At 45.4% G+C, this 23,581-nt stretch overlaps 2 protein-coding genes across 2 annotated transcripts; both read left to right on the top strand.

The window, feature by feature from the left end:
• Positions 1–556: 556 nt before the first annotated feature.
• Positions 557–8,762, top strand: GDF10 (growth differentiation factor 10). Its single transcript, XM_066621372.1, has 3 exons — positions 557–1,055; positions 3,003–3,892; positions 8,403–8,762. Exons 1-3 carry the CDS (start codon positions 557–559, stop codon positions 8,592–8,594), a joined length of 1,581 nt encoding a protein of 526 aa, XP_066477469.1. The 3' UTR covers positions 8,595–8,762.
• Positions 8,763–11,435: 2,673 nt separating this feature from the next.
• Positions 11,436–23,184, top strand: GDF2 (growth differentiation factor 2). Its single transcript, XM_066622263.1, has 2 exons — positions 11,436–11,775; positions 22,259–23,184. The coding sequence occupies exons 1-2, from the start codon at positions 11,436–11,438 to the stop codon at positions 23,182–23,184; spliced, it is 1,266 nt and encodes a 421-aa protein (XP_066478360.1).
• The last annotated feature ends 397 nt before the right edge of the window (positions 23,185–23,581 follow it).

Genomic DNA, 23,581 nt, shown 5'->3' with positions numbered 1-23,581 from the left:
TTCATCCAAGGGACTCTTCTTGCCTCTCTGATTCCTTCACCCAACCAGCTGCCCCCAGCCTGAAAACTGCTAATCTTGGACCTGATGTGGGCAAAGCAACAGACATGGGAGATCTACCCCCTCCTTGCCTGTCTTTTCCATCTGCAAGCAGATCCAGCTCCCAAACTCTGCAAAGCTCTGGGACTTCACTCTCTCAGATCAGTTATAACCCTTTGTTGCCTTTGCAGCTGACCTTTCCCCACATCACTTCGGTGGGCATCTAACGGTTGATGTACTATGGCAGGTTCTACTGCCCATCATTAAACTCGGTGCAATTCAAGCATCAGTGCCATTCACACGTGCCCAGAAAGGAGCTTTGCTCTCGATGCACTTGAAAGCTGTTCAGATCTAACAAGTGGAGAGGGTCTTCGTTGAGTGGGTGTCGGCGGGGGGGGGGTCAATCAGCAGCAGCGATGGGTGGGGCGCAGCGGTGACGGTGGGGGAAGTTTCAGCCCCAACAACCCAAGTCGTGCAGGGCGTCGGGGCGCTTAGAAACGCCCCCCCCCCTCCACGATTGATGCCCGGCGACGGTGCCAGGACTGTCCAACCAAGGCAGCCTGCGGGGCTTTGGAGAGAGGAGGTCAAACTGGGGGCGCGTAAGCAGGAGAGTCCTCCCCGCCCCTCACGGCCGCCCCTGGCTAGCCACGGGGTTCCCCCACTTACCCCCCGCCCCGCCTGCCTGCCACGTGCTCCCAGAGCATCTCGCCCTCCGCCCCGTTGGGGCTACATGTTTGCTGCGCCCAAGCGGGGCTCCGCTCTCCTCCTCGCAGACAGGCGGATGGAAGAGGGAAGGCAGCGACGACGCCCGCCCGCCCGGCCCCGCGCGGCCCCGATGGCAGCCCGCCTGGCCTGCTGCTGCTGCCTCCTGCTCTGGTCCGCAGCGGCCGATCCCCGGGACAGGCTGGCGGCGCACATGCAGAGGATCCACGCGCGCTACGGCCGCCTTGCGCAGGAGGGCGGCGGCGGCGGGAGGCCGGCCCGGGCCAACACGGTGCGCGGCTTCAGGGCCAGGCTGGGTAAGTCCGGCTGCAGCGGGAGAGGCGCGCCCTGCGCTCTGCACACGCTCCGTCCGCCAGCCGGGACAGCAGCAGGGGGTGCCGCCGCCCCCCCCCCCCCGGCTGGCAGCGACATCGCTTGGGACGTTGGGGACTCTCAGCGCGGGGAAGGCGCGACCGTCTGGTGCCTTCGGGGAACGTGGAAGGGACGGACCGGCTGCTCTGGGGCGGGGGAGTTACAAGGGTGATATTTATTTGCCCCTGCATGCTCTAGCTTATGGACCTATATGTTTACTCTGAAGTAAGCTCCACAGAGTAGGAAGTAAACATATATGTTTACTCTGAAGTAAGCTCCACAGAGTAGGAACATATGTTTACTCTGAAGTAAGCTCCACAGAGTAGGAAGTAAACATATATGTTTACTCTGAAGTAAGGTCCATAGAGTAGGAAGTAAACATATATGTTTACTCTGAAGTAAGCTCCACAGAGTAGGAAGTAAACATATATGTTTACTCTGAAGTAAGCTCCACAGAGTAGGAACATATGTTTACTCTGAAGTAAGCTCCACAGAGTAGGAAGTAAACATATATGTTTACTCTGAAGTAAGGTCCATAGAGTAGGAAGTAAACATATATGTTTACTCTGAAGTAAGCTCCATAGAGTAGGAAGTAAACATATATGTTTACTCTGAAGTAAGGTCCATAACATAGAGTCAGAAACATATATGTTTACTCTGAAGTAAGCTCCATAGCGTAGGCAGTAAACATATACATTTACTTGCCCTTACATAGATATGTAAACATATATATGTTTACATATAAACATCTATGTTTACTCTGGAGTAAGGTCCATATCATAGAGTGTCAGGTCTTGCTCTGAAGTATAACCCAACTTTCTGTGTAAGAGAAGCAGGTGATTCACTGAAGCAAAATTACTCTACGTTGTGGACTGTACTTCATCATCATCATCATCACAACCTTTATTGGCATACAACAAACAAACAAGACAAACAAACAAAATTATAATGATCACTAAAGAAAAATATAGTGAGGCAGGGAAGAAGGAAGTGGTCCAAGGATATGGACCTTACTTCAGAGTAAACATATATGTTTACTGCCTACTCTACCTAATGTATGTAAGCTTTGGAATGCCATTGAGCCTTTCAGTAGGCAGAACAGAAAAGCAGCCAATTCTCAGAGAGAGAGAGACTTCAGGATGAGGTCATGAAAAGCTCATGGCAAAGTGTTGGGATGGTGGGCAGCATAGCACAGCAATGTAACACCTCAAGGGAGTAGGGAAGAAAAAAAAGTGGCCTACAAGACTCCAGTTCCAGGCTGGCTGAAGGGAACTGACTACACGTATATACGGTACTCACTTTCAGTATAGAGACACTTCCATCAGGTAGATGTGGTGGGAGGTGAGGCAGAACCTCCCCACCAGAGTCCTTCAGAAAGCAGAGTGCATGGGTTGTAAGCGCTTGTGCACCTCACACACATGCAGTGCTTTTTGAAGGACTCTGGTGGGGAGGCCCTGCCTCCCCACCCACCACCCATCCCTGACTTCCACAGCTCTATAACATACAGTCTGAAAGTAGATTCTTCTCGGTATTAGCTAATGGTTAAAGAGCTGCAATCCTAGGGGTAATACTTCTATATTGTCAGCATACTGCATAAAAAAATTTTCTCAACTATTTTGTTTTCCTCTTATAGTACACCAGACTTCCTTGCGATATTATTTTTGGTATCTTATTATTGGCAGTATCAAAACTTGCTCTCACAAGCAGTCCATTGCTTTTCCGCTCTAAAGTTTCCTCAATAGGTTATTGGAAAGTGAACACATCATTACTTTTGGAACGTTAATTTGTTCAAATAAGAAGGGAGAATCAGATCTGAGGGAAGGGTATTTTTGTTGAGATATTAATACTTGTGTGTGTTCTTGGTCTGTTTGTCTTGTAAAATCTTATTACAGAAATGGTGGCTCAGAAGCCCCTATACTGCTTCAACTTGTCCTCCATACAGGATTCAGAGGTGATCGTGGCTGCTACGTTCCACTTCTTCTCTCACAAGTGCAAACAATCCCATAAGACAGTCTGGAAATGCTCCAAGAACTCTGCATGCCGACTCCTTCACCTGCCCCAGGAGTCACGGCTCAGTGTGATCTTACACAGCTTCAGTGAGAATTTCGCCTTTGGGGAACTGAAGGAGAACATCACTGTGTTCACTCATAGGCTGGAAGCCTGGCAGGCAAAGGACATTTCACACTTCATTAAACAATTGAAGCAAAATGGTGAGCTTATCCTGTGTGCAGAGCTTGACTCTGGGGAGAAATATCACCACCCTGCTTCTCACTTTCCGTATATACTGGTGTATGCTAATGACTTGGCTATATCTGAGCCCAACAGTGTGGCATTTTCCCTCCAGCGTTATGACCCGTTTCCTTCTGCTGAGAGAGTTTTGAGCCTTATGCATAATGCTTCTGTAGACACCCGTATGAGGAGGGACATATACCCATCCAGTTCTATCCACAACAATGTGCTTCCAGAGGAGGTGTATGTCAATGGCCACAAGTATAATGAATATGTCTTCTGGGAAAGCACCTACAAATCCCATAGACCAAAAGCTTCACGCAAAAAGAAAGGGCAAGAAAACCCTGAGATGCTCACCAAATCTCAGCTATTAAGTTTTGATGAGAAAACAATGAAGAAAGCCCGTCAAGAGCAATGGGATGAGCCTACAATTTGCTCTAGAAGATACTTGAAAGTAGATTTTGCTGACATTGGTTGGAATGAATGGATCATTTCTCCCAAATCATTTGATGCTTACTATTGTGCAGGGACCTGTAAATTCCCAATGCCAAAGGTAGGTTGTTATACTGCCTTTATTTGCACTGAGTAGAGACTGGGAATGAAAGAGTTCACGCTGTGCTCCTCCTGCCTGTTCAAGATTTCCAGTGGCTGCCATTGATGACTATAAAAGGCTTGTATAGCAAGACAAGCACTTGCGGGGGGGGGAGGGTGTGATTAAAAGTTAAAGGCGCTATAGAAAAAGAGTAATTTTGTGAAGAACTTGCTAACACAGGAAACCTGAAAAAGTGTTGTGTGTTCAGTGTTTCAGAGTTTGTGGCTGCTAGAACATTATTTTAACAGAGTTTATCAAGCATATATCAATCGCAGAATTATAAAAATGGAAAAATACCCTGGGGGTTATCTAATTGAGCAAAAGCATGGACTGCAAAATTGTAGACAATAGGTACTAACAGGCTGCTTCACTCCAGCATCAACTTGAAAATTGTCTTTTTTACCATTATTATTAATGATAAATCATCATGCATAGAAGTTCATGAAGCAATAAACAAGATGGCAAGCCCCTCCCCCAAGGGGAGCATAAAGGGCATTAAAGCATCACTAAACCCTTAAGATAATTTAAAAGTACTAGCTAAGGAACAAGATCTTCTGTCACCTGAGGTGGCAAATGCCAAATGCTGCCCCCTTCCCTGGTGATGTGCCAGCCTCTGTTCCTCCAGCATTTTAGCCCACCACGGGAGCATTTTAGCCTCCCACTTCATACGTCTCCCTCTTCATTTTCCAATCAAAGGAGTGGGGAGAGGAGGATCAGTGGAAGCAAGCGGGTGAGTCTGCTAACTGAGGTGACTGTTTCGGTTGGCCTCATGGATGGGCCAGCCGTGATCAAGTGGTAACAAGTTCCCTGTCATTTCATTAATGAGGTTTAAAACAGTGACCAAAATAGATGTACTGTATTACAGTGCATGTCCAAAAGATGTGCAAAAAAAAAAAATACCTGTACAAAACTGTTCTAGTAATTACTTATGGTTTGATTGTAAGTTTGTCTTTTAACTGAGGGAGAGTGAAATGGTACCTATATTGAATTTGGAAGAAATTTTCTTTCAGATCAGCCAACAGCAGTCTACCTGGCAGATTTTTTTTCATATCCAGAGTATTTCTGACATCTAGGTTCACTCATTCTTTCTAGTACTGAACTTGGTGGTCCTGTGCCTTTCAGAAATAGGGCCTACCACAAATAAGAGTTTCTGCACCCTCAGAGGACTCCCCTGGTACACAGGAAAACTAAAATCCTACCAAAAAATTCCACCAGGGATTAAGTAGGCTCTGGGATCTCCAGGTAAAAATGAGCACCAGTTTCTGTTTTTATTTTTTTGGAAGCCTGCTCTATAACACAACGGAAGAAGGTTTCAGAAGTGTTCCATTCCCCCTTTCTGTGTTGGAAGTAGTTGAAACCTTCCTCCGTGAGCTGTAAACAGCACTACAATACTTATGATTTAAGCTTGCTGAAGTGTGTTAGGAGTTTACACACACACACATACATAAACCTTCTGCAAACATATTAAGCACATATTTAACATGTACTTTGACCTTCACGGGACCGCACAGGTTTTTGTAAGGCTGAAGTATCACTCTGAGCTCTGTAGAGAAAAGTATAAACATACTTTATATACATTTATATAGCATATATAATTGCCATAAGCGGGGTATAAACATAACAAATGACAATGGTTTTCACCATTGTGATTAAAAGCCATTCTAGTAAATTCCGTGTCACCAGTGGCCATAATAAAGATCATGATTATAAAGATGCTCTGATGGTTTGTCAGAACTTACTTTTACAGGCAGAGGTGATTTTTGAAAAGAAGGACCCAATGCTATCCAGCTTTGTAGCACTGATTCACTGCCCAGTCCTATCCACACTTTCCTGGGAGTAAGCCTTTTTGACTCTATAATGGGACTTATTTCTGAGTAGACATGCGTAGGATTGGGCTCACAGTCATGCTGATCGGGACTGCACTGCATCTCGTGCAGTGGGAAGCTGGTGGGAAGGCAGTCATGGAGGCTTCCTCAAGGTAAGGGAACATATGTTCTCTTAGACTGCATTGCAGCTAGATCAGCGCTGGAAAGCTGGATAGGATTTGGCACTAATTCTTCTGACGCTTTCCATCTTTAGCCTATTTTCCATTCATTGATTTTAAAACAAAATAGCTTTCCCTATATTCTCTAACTCAGCCCTCTCCCCTGCCCCTCAGTCCTAAGGTTCTGTTCTTGCTTTCCACTGCTGTGGTGTTATTGTAACATTTTCCTTTTTGCTCTGCTATCAAAGCAGACGTCTTGGGCTGGCCTTGTGAGCTCTCCTACAGTCAGGAAAGCGGTTTTAGCCTCACGCATGTAAGATAAGATAAAGGCCTCAATGTCAAATTCTTTACTACAATAGCGACACTTAAGTAGTAAAGGGAATAAGCAGAAGATTATTTCTCAACTCCAGCACTTATCAGCAAATACAAGAATTTCTGTTTTTTACAAGCATTTAGCCTTAGGGGCTTGTTAGAAACATAAATCTGTGTTTCTGAAGCCACTTTCAATGTCATTCCTTACTTTACTTTGGTTTTGTTCCTTTTCATCCTTCTATGAGTTTTTCCTTCTCGCTTTGTGATTATTTTTTAAAAAAAACTTTTTAAAACAGTCTTCTGCATCTTTAATCCTCTATCTAAGAGCCGAATCCCATGCATGTCTGTTCAGAAGTACATCCCATTATAGTCAATGGGACTTACTCCCAGAGAATTGTGGACAGGACTGCAGCCTGAGGGCCCAATCCTATCCAACTTTCTAGCACTGGTGCAGCTGCAATGCAGCCCTGAAGTAAGGGAACAAATGTTCCCTTACCTTGAGGAGGCCTCTGTGACTGCCTCCCCACCACTTCTTGCCCTTGAAGGTTTCTTCAGCCCAATGCCCACTCCCTCCTTTTTTTCCAGCTGACATTTCCCATTTCTTCTGTAATTCCTGCATGACTCCCCTATCTCAAGAAACAAGGAAACATGCCTTCCTGGCAACAGAGCTGCCATTCTTCCCACATCATGCTCTGTGATGGGCAGAGGCATGACTCTTGTTGACATAGTGACAAGACAACCGGTTTATGCCATACTATCTATTCACTCGAGAGCCAGCCCTGCACATCTCTGGCATTTAACAACCATATTAGCGCAAGACAAACAATGTAGAAATAATACAGCGTTTCCAATGTTTTTCTCTCATAGTTATTTTGTCCTTTACAGCTGTGTGACAATCAGAGTTTTAGCAGGTGCTACTTTTCTAGCCGTACAGATGTCAAAATGTTTCCCTGGCTGAATATCTGCATGTTATGCAATTGGTAACAACAAAGAATCAGTAGAAGAAGAAAAAGGAAAAATAAAACACCTGGTCTCAGAAGGCCTTGTAGAGGCCTAAAATTGGTTTGGTTTTTCCACCAAAACCAGAAGTGAACTTTGAAGGCCTCCTGAATCCAGGACACCTTAGATACAAGGGGCCTGTATCTGCGGATCCTGTATCCATGGTTTCACTTATCCATGGTTCCACAGATGTGGGGGGCCTGTGTAACAATTAGTTAATTTACAGCACAATCCTATCTTGCGCTGGGACAGGCAGGCCAAGAGGCCTGCACTGTTTCCAGCACAAGATTGGGGCCCGAAGTGGCTTAGCAGGAGGCAAGGGGAAACTCTTCCCCTTACCCTCAGGTAAGCCGACACAGCCCCAATGCAACTCCTTGGACTTGCGCCACCTCCGGGGCTGGCATAAGTTCGAGGAGAGCAGAGCGGCTTGCAGCTCCACACTGCCCAGGAACAGGAGCTAGGATCTGGCATACCTGCTGGGTCCCAGCCCCGCCTTCTGCTCTCGCCCACCCTCCCCCACCCCAAAACACCTCCTTCCCGCCTTCTGCTCTCGCCCACCCCAAAACACCTCCCTCCCGCCTCCTCCCCGCCCACCCCAGAGCCTTGTGTCGGCCGACGCAAGCAGCCCTGCCCAAGTCAGTCCAGAGGCTGTATTAAGCCTTCGTGGGCCAGCACACGTCCCTGTGCCGGCCCAGCCGACTCTAGAGGAGGTGCAAACAAGCTTTACGGCATGTTTGCAACCCTCCTGGGCTGGTGCAAGTCCGCCAGCCCAAGGCACACTTAGGATTGCACCCTGAAAGACTTACCCGTGCAGCCACAGATTCTTACCTGGACCCTTCAGAGGGGAGCACAGCTCCCCTTGCCTCTGGAGGCTCTTCTGAACTCCTGACAGTAAGAACGCAGGCCATAACACTCCAGAACTTTCCTAAGGCATAGTATTCCAGTATTCTGAAGAAACACGAATAATAGATATTACAATCATGAAGACATCTCTGTTCTGAAAGGAAACTCACCTTCCTTCCTGTGCTGCATAAGTAGAGCTGCTAGTGGCCTGGCCCTTTGCATTCAGCCATTCACATGCTTCTCCTCCCTCTCTCCTTTAGCAGGCTTCCCAACCGTTCTGGGAAATCTGCTTCTTTTGCCAAGAAGCAGTAATGATTTCCTTTTCTCTTCCAGATCGTACGGCCATCGAACCATGCCACTATCCAGAGCATTGTGAAGGCTGTAGGGATCATTCCAGGCATTCCAGAGCCCTGCTGTGTACCCAACACAATGAACTCCCTGGGTGTTCTGTTCCTAGATGAGAGCAAAAACATTGTGTTGAAGATGTACCCCAATATGTCTGTTAAAAGCTGTGCCTGCCAATAGAGTTGCTTCAATATACAGTTTGTTAATGAAGCCAGTCCATAGCCTGGCTCAACAGAGAATGACCAGACTCCCCATAACGAGTGGGTCTAATCACTCCATCCAGAAGGGGCTCTGAAGAAATGGTACATTTTGCCCTTTGGCACTTTCAAATCCTTAACTTGCATAACTCCGAAGAAATAATGTTGTTTAGTGCAATCTTCTGTATTTAGCAAAGTTCCCAATGATCTGACAACTAAGTGACGCATTTAAAGGAATACTTTTCAAGAAGGATGTGGACATTGTAGTCAAATTTTACACACAGAATTTGTGCTTTTAAGATTTAAGTGTTTTCTTTCAGCAGGAACTTAATCCAGATATTTATACTGAAGAAAAAGTTGTACTCAATGTTAATAGTCAGCTTCATCTATCTCTCTATCTCTCTATATCTCTATCTATTTAATTAATTGTAGTGCACTGTATAAGTACAATTAGATAGATCACCAGTATATTTGCTTTTGGTTACCCTTTCTTATATATTTTGTTTTATCAAGTAAACATTGTGTAACTACCCCACAAAGAGCGTTTTCATTCTGTTAAATGTCAGAAGTATATCCCTGGAACAGAAATTACAAGCAGTATGTTTTTATTTACTAAAAGTAAATATCCAAATTTATATTTTTGTAAATGACATCTTTGGAGTGATTGTTTAATTTTAACAAAAAATAATAAATCAAGAGGTGTACTAATATCTGCAGTAGTGGAAATTCCTTCCAATGTCTCCTGTGCTCTTTTCCATCATGAAGTATGGATTCCTGTTTCCTATGTATGTTATAATTCTCCAGTTCACTTTGTGTATCTTTCCAGTTATCATCCGTTGAGGGGACACCTGATTCTTACGAACAAGCTGGAAGAACATGAAGTCCCATTCCTTCAGGTCTTTCCCAGCCCTTTCTGGAGATGGCTTGATGTCGGGGCAGAGCAGAGAGGGATGAAGTTTTAAGGGCTTTTGTTGTGTGGGTTTTTTTTAGATACACACGTAGGAAAGCTTTACTCACTCTTCCCCTGACTTAGCTTTTGGTTGTGACCACCAGAAATAGACTATTTCCCATTCACAAGCTCCCTGTGCCTCATAATTAGATGGCATATCTATCAGGTGGAGGATGCGAGTGTTTCTGTTTCAGAAAAGATGAATTGTAGAATAATAGGAAGATGTGAGGTCTTTATGCTTTCTGTTCTCTTGGACTTACTGCATTAGGAAGAACACTCAGAAACATTGACAGCTTAATCCTGAGCTGCTGAGTGTGCGGGGCTGCTGTGGCACCAAAATGGCTGCCGTGGCATCCTAAGCATGCCAGTCAGCCAGTGGCAGCTCCTCAGGGAAAGGGGACATTTGTCCCCTTCCCTCAAGTAAGGGAAGCAGCAATGGGGCTACCTGACTCTGTGTCAGCTATTTAGCTGGCACAGAGTAAGGATGCCTTGTGTTGGGCCACAAGGCCCAACATGGGGCTCCAGATCTGGCAGAATTGAGCTCCGTCTGTCCTGCCCCCTCCCACTCTGCTCCCTCCCCCCACCACACCTTCCTCCCACTCTCCGCCTGCCCTGGAATGCCACTTCCCCAACTTAGCACTCCACTGCCCAAGCAAGAACCAGGCAGCAGACCACCGGCCTCCAACTGGTGCTGTCCCACTTGTGTTGGGCCAGCTCTGGTGCTAAAGCCCACAAATGTGCCTTCCAGCATGTTTGTGACAGTGCGCATCGGCAGTAAGCCAGCACGCACTGTTCTGGATTGGGCCCTTAATAAACAAAGTTGGCAGATACTCCATTTGAAATTCATCATGCCTGCTTTCTAGGTCACCTAAACCAACACCTAGTCCTTGGAATAGTTGCAAAGTGTGTACCTAAAAAAACCTGCTACTACACTGCTGTCATGTCATCCCAGCTGATGTCCGTACAGATTCTGGGAACCTATTGCACCTGTATTCTGTCATCAGCACTGGCCATTGCGTCTTGGTCACATTTCAGTAGGCTAATTTTGACTTCTGCATTTTGGGATGTCTTTAGACCCGACACATCTAAGAAGCTTTATGGACTTTATGTGCAAAAGTCTAAAAAATTCTTCAGTGTCCTGAAAAAACCCTGAAAATGCTACCATATCATTCAAAAGTGAAATCAACAATCCTAGAAATAAGTGAACAGAAAGCAGACTTTCCTCTATGTACAAACAAGCATGCTTGGCTGAAAAATAAGAAAATGTTAATGTTATTTAAAGAATTTTATCTTGCAACAGGTCAGAAGTCTCGTGGATGGGTGTATTTTTTATGATAATTTAATGACACTTAAAACCGATATGGGGGTGTTATGCTTACCAAAATTACATTTTGTTTTTCATTTTTCATCTTGGCTTTGTTTACTGTGGGAACTCAGGCAACATTGATCTTTACCCCATACCCCCTTCCATTGCATTTCTGAAATACAAATTGTTGCTGGCAAGGAAATGATAAAGCTACATAATTAAGCAATGATGACCCCTCAAAGAGAAACATAGATTCTTTCCTGGATGCCATGTACTTCCACCAGCCATGTGTGTTTGTCTGGTGTTTATAGAATCTTCATTAGTGGAGAGCTTTAATAGATAAGCGACTCAAATGTAGCATCAATGGCTGAGATAAGACCAAGTGTACAACCAATCTGCTTGACGATTCACAAGGGTCTGGGGCTGGGGGGGAAAAAACCGGCAACACAGTCCCAGAAAGTAGCTGGCCTTTAGTATTCCTTGCTTGTTCAGTTTGTAATCAGACAAGACGTCTAGTCTCCTGGATCAAGGTTGGCTTTTTCTCCTGTGGAAAACGGAACACATGTAAAATGTACTATTTTAGTGCTTTGGTTCTTCTGAATGTTGTCATCATTCATTTGGCAAGTGGAAAGCCCTTAGAAAATCAGGGCAGGTTACTAGTGATGGAAAACTCTCACAAAAACCATGATGACCTTAGAAATGTGGAAACAGAAGCTCATTCCAACCTTAAGGCTTTCCTGGAGAACCTGAAAGCTAATTTCCTGAGGAGCTTGAATTTGACAGAGATACCTTCACAAGAGAAGATGAAAGAGGAGCCACCCCAGTTCATGATTGATTTGTATAACAGATACACGAAGGACAAGTCCTCCAGCCCCATATCCAACATTGTGCGTAGCTTCAGTCCTGAAGGTATGAGTTATTTTAAATATGTAGACTAGCTATTTTCAACCAGTGTGCCATGGTACATTGGTGTGCAGCAAATGGTCCACAGGTGTGCCTTGGGAATTTGGGGGGGGGGGGGTGTGAGCCTCCCACCAGCTGCATTGTGTGACTCATCAATTGTAAAAAAAACTCATGGTGTTCCGTGACAATTTTAGTGCCTTGTCAGTGTTCCATGAGATGAAAAAGATTGAAAATAGCTGATGTAGACTAAGGAAGTGGACATTGCAGTTTCTTGGGCTCCTCAGAAAGTCCTAATTCATGTTTTGTATGTTCTATTAGCCAGCTTTTCTCCATCTGCCTATTTTCTTATATGCTGTAAAAAAAAAATGTGATTACTTAAAAAAAATTATTTTCAGGGTAATCTTGGATTTGCCACCAAAACATTTTTGATACTTCTCCCTGCCTTTTATAAGCAGCAAATTTTGGTGGAGACTAGAGTGCTGTTAAAAATCCTCAGGTTTCTGAGATATGAATAGTCTCTACATATTTATGAAATGTCTGTTCAGGGCTAATTATGCCTCAAGAATATGGTTTCAGCAGCATGAATGTGAGCACCATAAGGTACACTTAATGTTCAGTGGACAATGTGTGGGAGAGCTGAGCCTTAGTAGCCACCAAAATGAATAGAAAAGCCAGCTCTTCTGCATCCATTCCACTTATCTACGGTCTGCGCAGCCAAGAACCCTCTTTTTGACAATGACCAAATCTGGATACTTGAAGAAGTTTAGAATTAGCACTAGTTATCAAGGAAGTGCTCCTGGCTTTTAGCCGTTCTCCTTTCTGTGCTGCAGGTGTGAACTAGAGATGTTTTAATTGTTGCACTTATGTTCAGAGATCTTTGAAGCTTAGTATGTTCTTTTTCAAAACTAAACTATTGATAAAATTGTGTGACTGCATTTGAGGAAGAATACAATCGAATGGAATAGAATTCAGAAGACAAATGAAGATAATGCAATTGTTCAGCAGTTCTATTTACTGATAAGATATATACAAGAGTGCAGCTCCTGTGTGTGTGTGAGAGAGAGAGAGTGGAGTCAAATCCCACTCCCACAAGTACATACAAGTGCATCCATCTTCACTGGATTACTGCCATCACTCCCTGAGATATCACAGCCAAATATATTTATGTGCCTCCTTCCTGATGTGCAACCTGTAGTGGATAACTGGGAGGAGGGCCTGGAGAAACTGGCGTTATCTAGAGCTATGTTTCTCAAACTGTGTGTTGGGACCCACTAGGTGAGTCGTGAGTCAATTTCAGGTGGATCCCCATTCATTTCAATATTTTATTTTTAACATATTAGACTTGATGCTACCATGGTATGTGTCTGCATTTGGGGAAAGGTTCCAGACCTGTACTTTTAACAAGCTACTATGTATATTCTTTTAACAATGATAGTAAATAGAACTTACTCCTGGGTAAGTGTGGGTAGGATTGCAACCTAGGATTCTTAAAAATTTTCCTGCTTGAGGATGTCACTCAGTAGTGTCACTAAGGTTCGTGTCACCTGATGCGGGGTGCCAGAGCATCATCCCCCATGCAGTGGGCGGGGCAAGACCCCAGGTGGTGGGTGTGGTGATGTACTATCACTCCACCCCCACTGTTTTTTTGGCTGTGCTTTTTGATAGAAGAGGGATAGAACACATTCTGTATGAAATTACATATTGATTGATATATAACATGATGGTATTATTCCTCCAAACTGTGATTTTAGTAATTTTGGTCGCTAGTGGTCACACACACACACACACACACACACCCCGGGTTGTCAACTTAGTAACACCTTATTGCAGCAGTTCTCAAACGTTTAGCACTGGAACCCACTTTTTAGAATGACAATCTGTCCAAGACCCACCAGAAGTGATGTCATGGTGGAAGTGACATCATCAGGCTAATTAAAATAAATAAGTAAATAATTAAAGTAAAACAAATAATTAAATAAGCAGAAGCCAGCCCTGGTTCACCAAGTGAATTTCCTCTGAAGCCTGCCTGCAATAACAACCCCCTCCTCCAAAATCAGTAAGGTTTTCAGCCCTAGCCAGTGCCCAGTTCAATTTAAGAACTTCTGTTTAAACCACATCACTGTCAGGATCCACCTGGCTTTGCAAGTCTCAAAAAAGTTCACCTTATCAGCTGAAGCCTCATTTTGATCCTTTTTAGTCGGGGTGGGGGGGGGGGCTGCCTTCTGAAGCATTTGTTGAACTCCAGTTCTATCAGATCAGGACCATTCTGATGGCTTCACATTCCCCTTCGCCTGGCCTGACCACCAGCCAAGGCACGTTTGCTTACTCGCGAGTAAACGTGACCATGAGGCTTAGGGCACAATCCTAACCCCTTATGTCAGTACTTTCCAGCACTGACATAGCAGTGCCAATGGGACGTGTGCTGCATCCTGCAGTTGGGTGTCACTCATGGAGGCCCCTCAAAGTAAGGGAATGTTTGTTCCCTTACTTCAGAGCTGCATTGCGCTTATGTCGGTGCTGGAAAGCACCGACATAAGGGGTTAGGATTGCGCCCTTAGTTCGCTTTCCATAGGGCTGAATACAGTCTGCTTGGAGGGAGAGACTTACTCCTCAGGTGTTTTGGGGGGCTGCATTCATTGGATCAGGACCATTCTAGTGTTGTTGGATTCCTCTCAGCCTGCCCTTTCTGGCAGACTAAGGCAAGTTCACCTACCTGTGAGTAAACGCACGATACAGCTCAATTTCACTTTCCATAGGGCTCCATGCATTTTTGTTCTCCAGGTTTTTGGCCATAACTTTTGATAGAAAGGAGATATTTCACTCTGGTTTTTTGCATTGCATTCTGCTGGACATTCTCCATCCAACGGTATATAACATCATGGCATTACTCCTAATTACCACGATTTTAGCATGTCACCTCCCCAGTGCACGTCACCCCCCCGTGCGTGTCACACAGTGCAGCCCGCACCACCCACACACCCCTAGCAACGCCACTGATGTCACTTCCAGTCATGACATCACTTCCACTGGGTTCTGACAGATTCTCATTCTAAAAAGTGGGTCCTGGTTTTAAATGTGTGAGAACCACTGATCTAGAGGCAGAGGAAGATGTGCAAATGGATCAGCCACCTGAAACTCCTATGTGACTATTTAGTCACATAGAAAGTACACCTCTGTGGGTAAGATCTGTCCCATTACCTACTATACACTAACAACTGGGATTAAGGGTTTGGACTGTATAACATGGATATTTGGAGCATTAAGGCAAACAGCTGATTAAGGCAAGCCCACTAAGGCCCACTAAGGTAAAGGCAATGCATTCCAAATGCAGCAAAACAGGAATCCCAAGATATGAGGCAAAGAGGGAACCTTTCTTATGGGCAAGCATATTCTGCAACTAAACACTATATTACTGAGGGCGCAGTCCTAACTCCTTATGTCAGTGCTTTCCAACACTGACATAAGGGCAATGCAGCTCTGAGGCAAGGGAACAAACATTCCCTGACTTTGAGGAGGCCTCCATGAGTGACACCCAACTGCAGGATGCAGCACATGTCCCATTGGCACTGCTATGCCAGTGCTGGAAAGCACTGGCATAAGGGGTTAGGATTGTGCCCTAAGTAAGCACCGCTTCTCAAGATCCTCAAATTTCTCAGCTTTCAGCTTGGTAGGATACCTGAACAAGGAGGTAAGTATGAACTAGGAGTGTGCACACTGGAGAATGTCTTTTTGTCAATTAGAAAGCTTTCATTCAAGTGCAGGGAGTCTGACAGGCCAGCCAGCTGGAAACTACTGGTGTGGCTGCCTTGACGCTCCAGTTCCCGAGTGGATGTTCTCCTTGGAGGGCCCACTGGGTCATTAGAAATTGAAATGAGGAATATGATGGGTTTATACCAGATGACCAAGAACTTTTTTAAAAATTAGAGATGCTCAATAAATTGCTTCTGTTTCCTGTTCAGGGAACAGGAATCCCTGGAGTCTGGAAGGAATTCCTTGTCCAGGCTGATACTAGGGAAGCTGTCTTTGTGAGGAAGATTTGTTGTTTTTGTTGTTGGAATGGACCCCTCTGACATACAATTGGTGTCCACCTTTGAGCTGAATGATTTTACTGAATTGCTTTGTGTGTGGTTAGAATTCATTCAAGGGTAGGGCATTTTGTACACCCTTTTAGATTTCTGGCAGTTTATAAATTGACTGAGATAACAGAGAGTTGGAACCATCCACTGGCACAAAAGCAGAACCATCCATTCATCAACCAGACTTCCCTCCCAATTCAAGCTATGTAATTCAGAACACTACAGTGTGTCAAGAGACGAGGCTGCCAGATTCAGGATCTGTCAAGGAGAGAAATTTCTCATTTTTCTGGCAGGGAAAACCACCAAACGAGACCAGGGAACATGGCATTGGCTTTGCGGTCAGAAATACCCTGCTGAAATCCATCATCCTACCTTCTGCAGGAAGTGAAAGAATTTTGTCCCTACAGCTCCACTCATCAGCAGGACTCATCAGTGCATATGCACCAACTCTGTCATCTTCAGCAGAAACTAAAGACAAATTCTATGATGACCTGGCCACCACCATCAAGAAAATCCCTGAAAAAGAGCCATTGTTCATCCTCTGCTATTTCAATGCTAGAGTTGGTGCTGATCACAGTTCATGGCCCACTTGCTTAGGCCAGTTCGGCACTGGGAGGATGAATGAAAATGGCCAACGCATGCTAGAGCTTTGCTGTCATCATGCTCTCTGCATCAGCAACACATTCTTCAACACGAAGCCCCAACATAGAGTCTCTTGGAGACACCCAAGATCAAAGCACTGGCACCCAGCTCAACCTGATTCTCACCAGACGATCCAGCCTTCCCAGCATCAAGATCACACGCAGTTATCAGGGTGCTGCCTGCAACACAGACCACTCCCTGGTGTGCAGCAGAGTGAAACTGCAACTTAAGCGACTGTATCACACGAAAAAGGAAAGAAAACCTCACATTCACACCAGCAAGACCCAGGATCAGGGAAAAGTGGAGAAATTTGCACAACCACTTGAGAAATCTCTTCCAGGCCCGGATGCAGATGCATCCAAAAGATGGGAACATTTCAAGAATGCCATTTACAACACCGCCTTGTCCATATTCGGCAAGAAGACCAACAAGACGGCAGACTGGTTTGAAGCCCACTCTGAGGAGTTGACACCAGTCATTGAGGAAAAGAGGAGAGCTCTAGCAGCATACAAGGCCTGTCCCAGTGAGCGCAACCTGCAGGTTCTCCAAGCTGCTCGCAGCAAAGTCCAGCAGACGTGCTAACGGCTATTGGCTCCAACTCTGTTCCCAGATACAGATAGCAGCTGACACGGGCAACATCAAGGGGATGTATGATGGTATCAAGCTGGCCCTAGGTCCAACACAGAAGAAAACTGCCCCTCTGAAGTCTGCCACAGGTCATCCAGGACCAGGTACAGCAGATGGAACGCTGGGTGCAGCACTACTCTGAGCTGTATTCCTGAGAAAATGCAGTAACCGAGGAAGCACTGAACAACATTGAGTGCCTGCCTGTGTTGGAGGAGCTTGACAGTGAACCAACCCTAGCAGAACTTCACGTGGCCCTGGACTCCCTCGCCTCTGGCAAGACACCTGGGAAAGACAGCATCCCTGCTGAAGTCCTAAAGTGCTGCAAAGAGATCATCGCCACTGAGCTGCATGAAATTCTCTGCCTCTGCTGGAGAGAAGGTGGAGTACCACAGGACATGAGGGATGCAAACCGTCACGCTGTACAAGAACAAAGGCGACAGGGATGACTGCAATAACTACCACGGCATCTCTCTCCTTAGTGTTGTAGGAAAACTGTTTGCCCAAGTTGCACTGAAGAGGCTCCAGGTACTTGCAGAGAGTGTCTATCCAGAATCGCACTGCGGATTCTGAGCCAACAGGTCTACCACTGATATGGTATTCTCCCTTAGACAACTGCAGGAGAAATGCAGGGAACAACGACAGCCACTCTTTATAGCCTTCATAGATCTCAGGAAGGCTTTCGACCTGGTCAGCAGGGACAGCCTCTTCAAGATTCTCCCCAAGATCAGATGTCCACCCAGGCTCCTCAGCATCATCAGGTCTTTCCACAAGGACATGAAGGGCACTGTAGTCTTTGATGGCTCAACATCAGACCCCTTTGACATCCGAAGAGAAGTGAAGTAGGGCTGTGTTCTCGCATAGACCTTGTTTCGGATTTTCTTCGCTATCCTGCTATCCTGCTTCGCTGAAGCAGGCCTTTGGAACTGCAACAGAAGGCATCTATCTCCAGACCAGATCAGACGGAAAGCTCTTCAACCTCGCCAGACTGAGAGCAAAGTCCAAAGTCCAGCTGAAATGTCTGCATGACTTCCTCTTTGCCAACGATGCAGCAGTCACCGCCCACTCTGCCAAAGATCTCCAGCAGCTCATGAACTGTTTTAGCAAGGCCTGCCAAGACTTTGGACTGACAATCAGCCTGAAGAAAACACAGGTCCCTGCATTACAATCTCTGCGCATGAACTGGAGGTTGTCCATGACTTTGTGTACCTTGGCTCAACGATCTCCGACACTCTTTCTCTCGATACCGAGCTAAACAGACGCATCGGCAAAGCAGCTACCATGTTTTCCAGACTCACAAAGAGAGTCTGCTCCAACAAGAAGCTGACGGAACATACCAAGATCCAGAGCTTGCGTCTTGAGTACACTTCTGTACTGCAGCGAGTCATGGACTCTTCGCACACAACAGGAGAAGAAACTGAATGCTTGCCACATGCGCTGCCTCCGACACATCCTCGGTATCACCTGGCAGGACAAAGTTCCAAACAACACAGTCCTGGAACAAGCTGGAATCCCCAGTGTGTATACACTGCTTAAACAGAGACGCCTGCATTGGCTTCATTATGTCGTGAGAATGGATGATGGTCGGATCCCAAAGGATCTCCTCTGTGGAGAACTTGTGCAGGGAAAGCGTCCTACAGATAGACCACAGCTGTGCTACAAGGATATCTGCAAGAGGGATCTGAAAGCCTTAGGAATGAACCTCAACAGATGGGAAACCTTGGCCTCTGGGTGTTCTGCTTGGAGGCAGGTTGTGCAGCATGGCTTTTCCCAGTTTGAAAAGACACTTGGCCAACAGACTGAGGCAAAGAGGCAAAGAAGGAAGGCCCATAGCCAGGGAGACAGACCAGGGACAGACTGCACTTGCTCCCACTGTGGAAGGGATTGTCACTCCCGAATCGGCCTTTTCAGTCACACTAGACGCTGTTCCAGAACCACCATTCAGAGCGCAATACCATAGTCTTTCGAGACTGAAGGTTGCCAACAACAGTGTGTCACAAGCAGAAAGTGGATCAATTTAATTTAACGTTTAAATTATTTAATTAATCCATCCAACCATTCATTCACTGGAAATTTAATTTTTTATATATTATTGCTCATCTGTCTGACTGCTTGAAACCAGGGCCAAGCCTTAGTAGCACTGAGAAGGAATGCTAGGCCAATGTTTTAATAGAGACATTGAGCTGAGGAGTGGAATTGCACACACTCCTGGGGCATCTCTTCAGCTCTGTTATTACCATTGAAAAATACCAGTCTGGTGGCAGCATGCTGAAATTCCCCTGGTATTTCAGAAGGTCAAGTTCATAACATGACTGGATGAGAATGAGGGAATTATGTGTGGGTTTGTTTTGGTGACCATGAAATTTATCACCACAGCATGGGTGGGGGCTTTAGGACTTTGCCTCCACAGCAGTTTCATTCTCAGTTGTGCCACCATGTACTTTCAAAGGATGTGTTTCCCTATTTAAAATAGCACATGGCAGGAGGTACAATTCAGAGTGGGGCCACAGCATGAGCAAAGTTTCAAAGCCTCTCAAGTTTCCTTGCCAAAGTTCGGTTCATTTTTATGGATCCTAGTCACTATTTCTTAAAAATAAAACCCAATATGACGTTACATATTTCACATAATATGTATTTTGGCACACAGTGCCTATTTAAAAAAAGAAAAACGAAACCCTTACCTCTTCATTTCATCTTCATCTTGATCTTACACATGTGCTCAAATTGTCTCTATGTCTTAGGGACAACCCCTGTCTTCTGACACTTGCCCTTGCTAAATTACTGTCCCCGTTTTCCCTTTTAGGGAGATGTTGGAGATGCCAGTGGCATAGCTAAGGGGGTGCAGGGGGTAGCAGTTGCACCGGGCATCAAGCTTTAGGGGCGCAACAAGCTGAGCTTGACAATAGTGACCAAAATTGTGAAAATCTTGGTATGTATGAATAATACCATCATGTTATATATCATTTGAAAGGTAATTTAATGCAGAGTGCAATGAAACAAACTGCAGTGGAATATCTATATTCTATCAAAAGTTATGGCCAATTGACCAAAAAATGAAAGCACAACTGTCTTGTGGAACAAAATTCTTGTGGATTTGCTTAACTCCAAACTGACCTATGAGACTGATTGTTCTGAGCACTAAAGAGATGTTGTTATGATACAGCATGGAACCAATAAATTTTTATTTATTTACTTAAATAAATTTGATTTTATCACACGGGGGGTCTACAAAATATTATTTGACCCCAGGTAGCAGATAGATGCCTTAGCTGTGCCACTGACTGGGGGGAGGCAGCAGAGCAAGTGGGTGGTGAGCTGCTGGGGAGAGGAGGTGGGTTCCTCCCAATTTTCACTTTTTAAAAGCTTGGGTGTGATGTCACTTCCGGTTGTGACATCACTTCCGGGGCAACATTTTGAGCTTGGTACCAGTCTACATGATCATTTGCTACGCCACTGGAGATGCCTTTTTAGAATTTTAACGCCCAGTGCTCCTCCCTCAGGGTTTCTAGAAGTGAAATATTTGAGAAGAGAGCAGATGCATCTTGAGTTCAGTACATGTGCATGTATGGACACGTACATGGGCATAGAATGCCAGGATCCCCGTAATTAGAGGTGTGCTTTTTCTGTTTAATTTTTTTTCACATATTTTGTTTTCTGACAAAAATGAGAAGTGGGGGAAAAAAAGGTATTGTATGTTTTTATTCCAAGGGCACATTTTTATACATTAAAATTATAATCACTTTTAAAGTGCACTAGGTAAGTGATATAGGTGGCATATTGTCAGCAGACACAGCCACATGCATCTAAGGTGTTATTGAATATGCAGAGGTGTTGGAAAATGGTTTTGCAGACTGGATTTTTTTTGTTCATTTGTTTGATTTGCTTTGTTTTTGTTTTTTTTACAAAAATGAGAAGTGATGAAAGTGATGTTATGTCTTTTTCAGCGCAATCCTATCTTGTGCTGGAACAGTCAAGCTTGGAGGCTTGTGCTGCATCCAGTGCAAGACAGGGCTACAAAGTGGCTCTGCTGAAGGTAAGGGGAAACTCCTCCCCTAACCCCCAGGTAAGCCACTGCAGCCCCTCTGGGGCTATTTTGTTGAAAGGGAACATATGGGAGGTAGGGGGCTCCTGAGGTGGTGCAGGTCCGAGGAGAGCAGAGCAGCTTGAAGCCCAGGTATGGGGGTTAGGATCCAGTATAACAGCCGGATCCCAGCCCCACCTCCAACTCTCTGCCCACCCCCGGGGTCGCCCTTCGCCCACCCTCCCCCTGCCCCAGAACGCCTCCCTCTCATCTCCTCCCCACCCTCCACAGAGCCTTGCATCTGCTGAGGTCAGCCGACACAAGGCTCACTCCCTCCATCGGCGCAGAAGCTGCATTCAGCCTCTGCGGTCTGGCGTGGCTCCATGCACTGGCCCAGCCAACTCTCAAGGAGGCACAAACGTGCTTTATAGCATGTATGCAACCCTCCTGGGACAATGCAAGGGACTTGTGCAGGCCCAACGGCGAGTCAGAATTGTGCCCTGAATTTCATTATCACCAAAAAAAAACCCACCTCTACCCATAATTGTCTATCCAGGCAGACAAGGATGGCCCAAGGTGACCTGCCACTGATGCACACACCCCAAAAAAACTGTGCAGAAGATGGCACTCTAGCCCCCTACCTCCCATATGTTCCCTTTCAACAAAATAGGAAGTGTGGGACACGCTTGGAGTTCCCAGAGTGTTCTGCACTTCCTGTTTTTCTGAATGAGACTGCTGAAAAAGACAGAGTGAGGTGAGTGGATAGGGAAATGCGTAGGTAGGAGTGGAGATCAGCTTCCCTATCCCTTACCTCATTCCTTCCTTGTGAAGTCCCTTCACATAAATGCACTTCCTGATTTGATAAAGGGTCTGTGCAAGGAAAGATCGAGGTAAGGGAGTAGGGAAGAAGGTTGTCACCTTCTGACCTGCTTCCCAGTCTCTTAGAGAGAGCAGGCCTGTAGGCAGGTGGGAGGGCAACGGGCTGGAAAACACCCACTGTCTTGCCACTCCCTGCAACTACTGGAGTTGTGGATTACATCCTGATATCAGGATGATACTTCAATGTATGTTCCTTTCTTTGCCATAAATACTCACGGTAATAGTAGTTATACATTTTCTCCCACAGATGTTGCTTCTCTCACCTCACTAGAAATGGGTCCTTCTCAGAAACATATTTTGCTCTTCAATATCTCCATCCCGTGGCATGAAGACGTCTCCAGAGCTGAGCTAAGAGTCCACATTGCCTGTCAGAAGGAGACAGGATGTTCCTCTCACCTTCAGGGAAACATGGCAATTTATGATGTCCTTGAAGAAGATCTCTGGGAGAAGCCAAAACATGTGAAATCCTTCCTAGTCTCCAAAGAGATCCAGGAATGTGGTTGGGTGATGTTTGATGTGTCCAACACTGTGAAAAGATGGGTTAAGGTGGAAAAAACAAAGACCACTGGTCAGCTGGAGATTGTTGTGGAGAATCATGTTCAAGATGATCTCACTTGTGGGATGTTGCACATCGGTGTATTGCCTGACTCCAGCCGTTTGCCCTTGTTGGTAGTGTTTTCTAATGATCACAGTAACAGAATCAAGGAGAATCAAATGGAACTGCAGGAAATGATGATGCATGAACAAGAGAGTATGCTTAAGAATGCAGTAAAGAACAATACTGCTCGCAAACAGAATCTTTTGCCCGTCAGTGAAATCCATCACCCTTTATCCAGACGCAAGCGAAGCGCTGAATTGCACTACTGTAGGAGAACCTCACTCCGTGTGCACTTTAAAGAAATTGGCTGGAAATGGATCATTGCACCCGAAGATTATGAGGCATTTGAGTGTAAAGGGGGCTGCTTCTTCCCTTTGACTGACAATGTCACCCCAACAAAACATGCTATTGTCCAGACCTTGGTGCACTATAAGAACCCCAAGAAAGCTGCCAAAGCCTGTTGCGTTCCCACTAAACTGAATGCAATTTCCATACTTTATAAAGATGATGCCGGGACGCCCACTCTGAAATACCAATATGAGGGCATGCAAGTAGCAGAATGTGGCTGCAGGTAGTACCAGGAGGACCTCTCTGAGAAGGGAGGAGAAGGGTCTTTCAGCTTTGCTGTAAATCTGTACATTCATAATATAAATGTGAAGTCTTGTATACTGACTTTTCTCTGTGGACATTTCATGGAATGGCTCTTGTTTGTAAATAAGTGGCCCAGTATGAGTACTGCAGGATTCCAAGCTCAATCAATTCATTCCAAAACTGAGAAATTGCTGACCGTTCCAAAGACAAAGGTGCTGAAGCTTCTCTTGGGTAGATTTCCTTGAACGAGGAATTCAGTTCCCTTCCCTTTGTGGCTCTCTCTCTGTTTCTTAAAGATGATCATGACCTATGGTCAAGACATGAATTCCACAGGGGTTGGCGGTCTTTTAATTGTGGCCAAATGATATGTTCACAGAGATG

Source organism: Tiliqua scincoides, chromosome 3, assembly GCF_035046505.1.
Source record: "Tiliqua scincoides isolate rTilSci1 chromosome 3, rTilSci1.hap2, whole genome shotgun sequence".
NCBI classification, from domain to species: domain Eukaryota; kingdom Metazoa; phylum Chordata; class Lepidosauria; order Squamata; family Scincidae; genus Tiliqua; species Tiliqua scincoides.
This window is presented reverse-complemented; position numbering and strand designations above follow the sequence as displayed.